The following is an 8,683-nucleotide window of genomic DNA, read 5'->3' as shown; positions in this document are numbered from 1 at the left end:
ACTCTTTCTAGGACTCACCCCATGCAAGATCCGTACCCCCAAATTCTGCTTTACTTACAATACTTCAGGGCTCTTTCTTGGACTATGACCAGCTCTACAATTCACCTCTGTAGACTCTGTGTCCCAGTATGTGCTGAACTTGGGTAGATCTATGGATTAGACCTGAATATGTTGCACATTACCTTTTACACCAGGTGGTCCTGCTTTCCCAGGGAGTCCCTGGGCTCCCCTTTCTCCTGCAAGGAAAGACTCAGTTTGTACATGCACATAGCAAACTGACCAGAGGGGAGGTGATACAGAAGCCCAGGCAGCTGGGCCTTGGCTTTCGCAGGTACGAGGAAGCTGGGTTTTGTTAATTAGATTCAATTCTGCAACATATTTTACTCCTTCTGCTGAAGCTACACTACACTGGTACTGCCATTGCAAATCCTAATTTGCAGTTCACATAGGAATTCCTATGACCTTTTGTTGCGTTCAGAGGTAAGGGAATTTGGCAGAAAATAAACCCCCTTGCATTCCAGCTGGTCCTCAGATATCAGAGGGGCTGGGTGCGGCTAGGCTTAAATTCTGAGTGATATCCAATTTACCACTATCAGTCCGGTCGCATTCAATATACTGAATAATCACGATTCCGGATGCACTAATAGTGCACTGCACCTTCAGTCTAATCGTGCTCACGAACTAACACGGCCACACCGAAGGATCTGGTCGCGTTCAATGAGAGATTTACGACTAGCTACTTAAACAGTGCAGTTTATTAAAGCAACAGATACAGGTTCTTGTGGATTGCCGGTGATAAATACACTGTCTGCAAAGGCACGTGCAAATAGTAAAATATACAAACGCGCGACAAAGTTATGAATAACACAGCCAGGCTTTAAAGTATAAAAATAACAAAAGTAACTCTATATAGAGGTTCCTAATTTTCCCAGGGAAGCACTGAATACAGTGCAAGTCTTATCCACAGGCGTCCCTATGGGGGGGAAGAAAGGTCCAGCCCATTGACTGGTCCCAGGAGTCGGGGGTGATCCGTTGATGGAATTTTCCTTGACTTGTCCACGATGGTGTCTTCCCTAATGCCCCCACTTCTTGGGTCACTTTTATACTATTTTTCACTTCTAAGGTGGAGCTTGAGTGACTCTAGTCATACATACCTTTATTATTATTGGTGTAAAATTCTCTTGCTTCGCTTTTAAAGGTATATAGCACAAGAAATTTAAAGAGCATGCTCAGTGAGGGGTGGTCTCACTTTGGAGGCGGGTAGCATTGGAGATGGAGGTGTGTTTTTGTATTAAAATGCATTATAATGAAGCAAAGTTCACAAAAGGACAGCATTTTGTCAAAAGATGACAGACTGTTGGCTCAGGGCAGCAAGCAGGCAGCTTATCAGTTTCAAGTACCACCTAGTTCCCATCTCTGCTGGTATTGGGACAGAGCTTGGCTGCAGAATCTCCACTCCGCCCCATTCTCCATCAAGCAATGTTGCTACGGGAACCGCTGTGGAGTAAATTCCTGGCATACCAGGTGCAGCTGCATCTTACCCTGAAAGTCCGTTTTTTCCTTTATGTGTGAACAATGCTATACTTTTAGATATATTCAATAATTATTCCACACCTTTGTGTATCCTGGAGCTAGTCCACCAATTTTGCTGCGGTGGATCTCTTCCCCCTGCTAATGTGGTTCACCTTCTCCGTGAGTTGGCTATGAAACCCCTAAGGACTCCCATCTCCCTTGCTTTCCGGGGTAAGGGGTGCCTGCACACTTCCCCAGCTGTTCCCTGGTAAACATGCAGGAGCAGTGCAGCTTCCCTCCCAACCAACAGTTCAATAAAGACTCAGAGAATAAACAGATGTTTTTACTGTAGAAGAAACAAATAAGTTGTGGCACTTCACACCCCAGGACCACTTCAGACTTGTGACAGGATGGAGGGGAAAAAGGTGACTCCATGTATACCAGCCCATCTCTAGACATAGTGTTTTCCACTCTGACTCTCCAGTTGCAGAAGCCAGTGCCAGGCCAGCCACTGCTCCAGCATCAGCTTCCCCTACCCAAAGCAACAAAGCCACCTCATCTTACAGTGTTGATTGCTGGCTTTTGGGGGTCTCACCTTTTGTTCCTGGGAGACCTGGTTCTCCTTTTGGACCAGAGGCACCTGGGTTTCCTGGGCATCCTTGGAGAATGGCAAGCTGGTCACCATCACCGAGTCCCACTATTCTAACCTCTGAGGAAATTAAGACAGTCTTTGTGGAGATTATTAGGGCTCTGAAATGTCTTGGAGAGGAAACTGAACCCTCTGAAGTTGAGAAACAGTACAAGCAAAAGAAATGAAGGTGGGAGTTTGGAGGTGTGTGGATCAATGGATGAGACATCACATATTACAAGAGTGACACAATGAATCTCTCTGGCTTCAGGGGAGTTCAGTAGGAGAGGAAGCTGTTATATATGACATTGTATGCATGACAAATACACTGTAGCTCAATAAAACAAAACCCGAGAGGTGCCCTGAGGGAGTATTGACAGCAGAGTAAGTGACACTGACGGATCTGTGGACAGTAAGGACAGATTTCCTGACAGCAGATCAGTTTGAAATCACCCCAATCGCCTTCCCAAGGAATATAGAAAAAAGCTTTGTGCAGCATCCCCAAGCTGCCAGGGTTCCTGGCACCCAGCAAGCACTTGACCAATTCTTTGTATTACACTGCATCCTTTAGTAACTGGGCCAAGGCGCCATGAACAAAAACCCCTTCACCAGGATGGAAAACCTCAACTGGGACAGCCTGTTCCTGGAGATGCTACTGGTAAGTTGAGGAGGATGGCACATCTTTGGTTGGAACCAGCAGTTTTGTAAAGTGGCTGCTGAGATGTCAGGCCCCCCCTTACCCTCCTCTGACTTACAGCTGAATTAAGAAAAGCACAGAAGGCAAATAATCACATCCCTCCACCCTCTCCCAATCTCCTTGTGTTATGGGGGGAAGCTGAAGCAGGCTGTCTCTAGTGGGATGGCAGTAGGATTTGTGTCTGACTCACCTGGGCAGGTGTCCTGGGCATCACAAATAGTCGCTATTAGGCTGAGCAGTGCCAGGAAGATTTGGGCTTCCCATCCCATAGCAGGCTCTGCTCTCTGCACAGCTCCCCTCATCCACATCCCAGGCGCTGTGGTTAGCATTGATCCGTCTAAGCCTTTTATATCTAACAAAAAACCCCAGTGTAAGCTCCAACTCTGCGCTTGCCCAATGCCTGCTCTCGGGTCTGGGATTCTAGCTGGGTCTCAAGGTGTTTCCCAAACAAGCCACTTCCTACAAGTCTGATGGGAAAGTTCTTGTCTGGCTGCCCCAGCCTGCCTTGCCTCTGTCCTCTGCAAATTTTGGACGCTTTTCCCTCCCATATTGTATTTCTAGAGGAAATGAACCAGCAAAATCGTAGGTTTAGCTAAGTACAAGCATTTTCCATCATCCTGCCTGCTACAAATGACTTTTTATAAAAAGCATAGCTTAGTGTGTAGATGGGGAAACCAAGGCACTGAGAGCCAAAAAGCCCAAGGTCAGCTGAGGCCACTGGCAGAAAGAAGCTGCACAGCCTTAGCTCATGCTGCTTGGCATCCCAGCATCACTTCACAGCCCTTCAAGCCGATGTTTCAATTTATACATGATCCATGACTGATACGGAGTTAAAACACTGGTTATCCAGGCAAGGTTAGGTGGGCAGAACCTGCTTGATTCCCCCCCCTCCCCCGTTTTTCTTTTTCTGCAGTCCCTGTTCATTGTAATAGTGATCAGGATTTCGGTTTTGCCTTGCTATATGCCTTGTGCTCTGCTCACTTGTGGCAGAACAAATGGTCCAAACTGCCTCACTGAGTTTGACCTCCATGCTACCTTCAGGCACAGAGTCTGTAAAGTATATGAATTTGAGAAGCGGGCAGAATGAACATTTTCATCCTCCTTACTGTTGCAAGTTAGTTCAGAGACATGGGCTCATGTCTACCCCATGGGGCAGGTGGAGAGGAAGAAGAGCCAGCCCCTAGCCTGAGAAGCCTTCTCCTGTCCCGTGCCTTATATCCTGTGCTGTGTGCCTGGAAAAGGTTGCAATAGCTTGTTTTAACTCTCTGGAGGCAAAAGCTGCTGTCCTCAGGTGTTTCACATGATATATCACTCCAAAAAGCAATGGCCTTATGGATTACCACATTGTCATAGTCGCTACATCTTTCCTGCCAGAAACAGTAGTAAGAATGGGTTTGTCCTGCTCTTTCTGCTTACTGCATTAGCTGGGTGGCAAGGTCTGGGTTGGGCTGAGAACACATGTTGTGTAGGCACCTGTGATATATCTGCTCACTCTGATGCATCCTGTTAGGTGTTATCAGCTGTGGCCCCATCCAGCCTGGGAGACACCTGGAGATGCCACCCCACTTCCATCTGAGGAAAGTAGCAGTGTCCTTGTGGATGCAGGGAGCAGGGGGAGAAACTGCCAGTAAATGAGCTTAGTCCAAAGTACGTCAGGCCCCTGAGGGCAGATTTTTAAATCGGCCCAGTGATCAATATGTCCTTATTTGTTTTTCCTCATCCCATGACCCAGTGAAGATTCCAGAGGGCTGATCACTTACATCATCAGCAGTTCTTTTTTCTCTGTAGATTCTCCTGTGAGACCTGGGAAATTTCCCCTGTGAGTCTTGAAAGTCCAGGATCATTTTGGGGATGAGAAAACAAGGATTTTCAGCACACTTGGTGAATGGGGAGCACCTCTGGATACTGTGGCCTGTCACTTCACCTCTAGAGACATAAATGCAAGAGCAAAGTCCCCAGAATTGGACTGATGTGCAAATCCCCAAGAAATTAAGCTTAGCAAAGCAGAAGGCAAGATGACAGAAGAGCTTCAAAAAGTTCACATGGGAGCATCATACTGTGTGCTACAGATGATTTAGAAATTATTAATGCAAAGTTCTAGGTGAAATCCTAGCTCCTGGTGGTGTCCAGGGGCTTTGCTGCCACCAGGAGGCTAGAGCTGCGCAGGGAGGATGGGGAAAGCTGCAAAAGCTGTAAGTACCTAAACCAAGAAGCAAGCCCAGTCATTGCATTCCTCTGCTCTGTGCTGACTTAAGGACGTTGCCATGCAACTCGTAAAGCTACAAGAGGGGCAGACAGCTGGCACGGGGGAGCTGGGAGGTAAACTCCGACAGATCTGACTAACCGATGTGAAATAAGAGCTTGCTTGAGAGTTGGCATTATTGTAGGTGCTCAAGGGGAGCTTCCATGTGGTTTGGAGACTTGCCTTGCTGGGAAAGGAGTGATGTCAACCTGCAACGGTGGGTTATCATCCAAAGTAACAAGGAAAGATGTTCTGGCTTTGCCTTTTGTGGCCTGCGCTATTTATAATTCTTCACTATGTGTGAATAACTGAGTTTTCAGGGATTTTTTTAGTGAACATTTATATTTCCAAAGCAGACGTTCTTCAGTCTATAACCAGTCTTAGTGTCTATGTTGGGGGCATTTGCACAAGCTAAGGTCGTTCTTTCAAAAGATGTCTCTTAGTTCCCCCTTCCTAATTCTAGGTTTTGTGAACATATGGCACCTCTGAGTGCCTGAGCTCTTCAGTACTAAGAGCCCCGCTGCACATTTCCCTTTTCCTTACTACAAAACCAGTTCAAATGAGTTCCTGAGGCTTCAAAAAGACACAGGTAACTAGTAGATTTTCTAAGGCTAGCTGACCTCACCAAGCAGGGGAAATGCAGGGAAGCAAAGGGATGAGACTTCCCCCACTCACCCCTTGTGTTTCACATGCTGTGCTGCTGAACAAGGTTTCACTCTCTGCAGCTTCAGTGGAAACTCCTGGCTGTAAGGAGGTCAGGCTGCTGGTTTCACCGGCCTTTGCTGGTTTCACCGGCCTTTGCTGGTGCCCACAGACCCTTTCTGCTGGCCAGAGGAAAGCCAACCTTTCGCATAGTTGGTGCTGGCTGTAACATGTCTCAGTACTGGGCAGCCAGGCAGTGCAGCAATTCATGAACAGAGCACTCACTTTGAACTTGCATTTAGGGGCTTCTTCCCCACATTTCTACACACTCATTTGTGGCACAGTAGCTTCCTGATTTCAATTAGGACAGGTCTCTATCAGTTATTGCACACCAGCTGCATGCCCTTGCTGAAGCTTTGGTTTGGATTTGCTTGGTTTCCTCTAGGAGTTGGTGCGGGGGAGCCTGTGCTTAACTCTCCTTATGGTAATATATTGAGACAGCCAACCCAAAAAGGATTTCAGTTTAGTGGTTTCTTTCCTACCAACCTCTCCATCAGCCTCTGTTTCAACAAGATATTTCCTGCTTCATTCAATTTTTAACGTATTTTATAATCTCCAGTAACACCTCTTCTGATCTGTGAAAGGCTGGCAGCTGTTCATGATGAGAGGAAGGGAAGAAAAAGCAGAGGTGATTTACAGGGTCAGCAGAAGCTGCTCTTCACCCTCCCTGCTCAAATGAATCCTAAGGAGTACCTAAGCCCCTTTTCTTTGCTAATATTTATTTTCCTGTGTACAGAGCAGTGGAGACATAGGTGGCACTCGTTGCTCTGGCACAACTGGTTGGATAAGCAATGTGCTCAGGGAAGAGGCAAAGTAGGCTTTTACTGCAGGTGCATCTGATGAGGGTATGCACACCAAAAGGGCAAGGACAGCAAAGGCTAAATGGCAGAATGATTTTTCCAACTATTTGCCTGTTGTTAGACCAGACAGACGTCACACAACTGGAAGTTATACCTTCATGAAGTCAATTATTTGGTTCTTGGGGAAGGTTTTGCATATACTTCTATTACTTCCATTCAGGCCTCAAATGTCCCATTTTTTTAGTGACTGCTGCATAGTAATATTTGCTTCTTTCCTCTCCAGTGGGGTATTTTAATGCCACCTCACGCCCCAACACTGGGATCCAGTCGCCAGTCCCAGTATTCTGATTCCAGACCTGCAGTGGCGGCTGGAGACTTTCTGTACAAATAGTGGATATAAATAGTTTTTCAGTGCTGCAAAATATGAATTCATCAATAATCAGAAAATGTACTGGGACATGAAGGAACTTCCATTAAGTAACAAGTGGGGTTCCACTCAGTCCTTGGCTGTTCTGTGATGGTTTACCCTAGTGAACTGCTGTAAAGGGTGAACGGGAACACACAAGTATTCATGTTGCAGCTCTGGGGAGCCCTATCCACGTGCACCATCCATGGCAGTCAAGATTCCTTGCAACACCAGTAATAACTTGAATTAATCACGAGCTGCTGAATACAAACAGCGTGTGGCAACTGTGACTTAATACTGTGAATATTATTATGCTGGGCAAGTCTGAGAGCTCTGGGAGAGCCAGCCTGGAAGAGCATGCTACGGGCTTCTCATGAATGTCATCACCTCTGCAGTGCATCCAGGGCTGAACAGCTCTGGCGAAGTTCTTCAAATTCCACCAGAGAACAAACGTGATTTTGGAAACATGATGTTCTATTTGCAAAACCTTTTTTTTTCACCCCTCAGAACTGCCATTTTGTAGGGAACTTCAGAACATGTTAAGTTTCAAACAACAGATTACTGAAATTCAGCATGCTCTTTCCCAGGGATGCTTCAAGGTAGAAAAGGTATGTCAAAATACAGTAGCTTACACCTTCTTTTCCAGATCTACCCACCCATCTCAAGACGGGTGCACTCCAGCTGCACTGCGGTATGAAAGATGTGGTCTGAAGGGTCCTGCGAGCATGGTTCTCTAACAGTGGCATGTCATAAACTGAGACACACACACACCCCTCTCCAAAACCAAATACTCACCTCTCAGGCTCAGTTCCTCTGTGCTGGGATTCTCCTTCTCATACATAAGGATCCTAAGCAGTAACACCCAATTTTACTAGCAAGCCAGATGTACATGTCTTTTCTAAAGCAGCATTTTCCTCAAACTTTAGCATAGCCCCAACTCACCCAAAGGCCTTGCAAACTGGGTCCATCCAGGTCTTCAGTGAACTGCCTCTGCTTTGAGCTTAGGGTGCAAGGTTTTAATCTGCTCTCAAGTCCCTTGTCTGATGATCCCTGCAAAATCCCTTGCTATCCCACTGCTAGCATACTTCAGTCTATTTGGCTTATTTTAGGCAGAGACAGCAGACAGAGACTATGACATCTACTTTGCCAGCTGAGACCAGGACTTCAGCTCTCTAGAGCCACTTTCTGGCTTCCTTCTAGAAGGAGGAGAACGCCTTCTTATTTCTTATTTTCTGGGAGCTCATCAAAACCAATGCAAAAATACATTATCTCCTACCTTCCTTGTTTTAACAGCCTGTCTTCTCAATTAAAAATCCACCTGGATTTATTGCCATAAATAGCAGAGACAGACTATTCAATCAATTGCAACAAAAACCAAACCCGCAGTTACATAAAAGCATAATGAATGTTTCTGTTTCAGCTTTAATGTATTTCCCAATCCCGAGTTCTTCCCATGAGCTTCATGTTGTCACCACCTGCCTGGGTGCTGTTAGATTTCTGATTATTTGAGAAAAAGGATTATTTGAGCATAAAGCAGTTAAAATGGAGAGTTCAATATGTACAAACTGCAATATTAAGGTATTTTAAAACCAACTGGTAAAAATAAGCAAAATAAAGCAGAGGGGAGAGTAGGTGAGTCCTCAAGACTATAAACATTATATCACATAAATATATCATATAAATATTATATAAAAAT

At 45.7% G+C, this 8,683-nt stretch overlaps 1 protein-coding gene across 1 annotated transcript in view; it reads right to left on the bottom strand.

The window, feature by feature from the left end:
• LOC104410319 (ficolin-2-like) overlaps positions 1-3,296 on the bottom strand; it is a gene marked incomplete at its 5' end in the record, with an annotated part of 9,732 nt that extends 6,436 nt beyond the window's left edge. Inside the window, 5 exon segments of the mRNA XM_010020452.1 lie at positions 183-236; positions 2,108-2,221; positions 3,028-3,110; positions 3,112-3,206; positions 3,208-3,296. Of these exon segments, the coding sequence (XP_010018754.1) occupies positions 183-236; positions 2,108-2,221; positions 3,028-3,110; positions 3,112-3,206; positions 3,208-3,296 (435 nt within the window).
• Between the last annotated feature and the right edge of the window lie 5,387 nt (positions 3,297-8,683).

This window comes from Nestor notabilis, unplaced genomic scaffold, assembly GCF_000696875.1.
Source record: "Nestor notabilis isolate BGI_N333 unplaced genomic scaffold, ASM69687v1 scaffold7448, whole genome shotgun sequence".
Lineage (NCBI taxonomy): Eukaryota > Metazoa > Chordata > Aves > Psittaciformes > Psittacidae > Nestor > Nestor notabilis.
The sequence above is the reverse complement of the archived record's forward strand: the minus strand, read 5'-3'. Positions and strand labels throughout refer to the sequence as shown.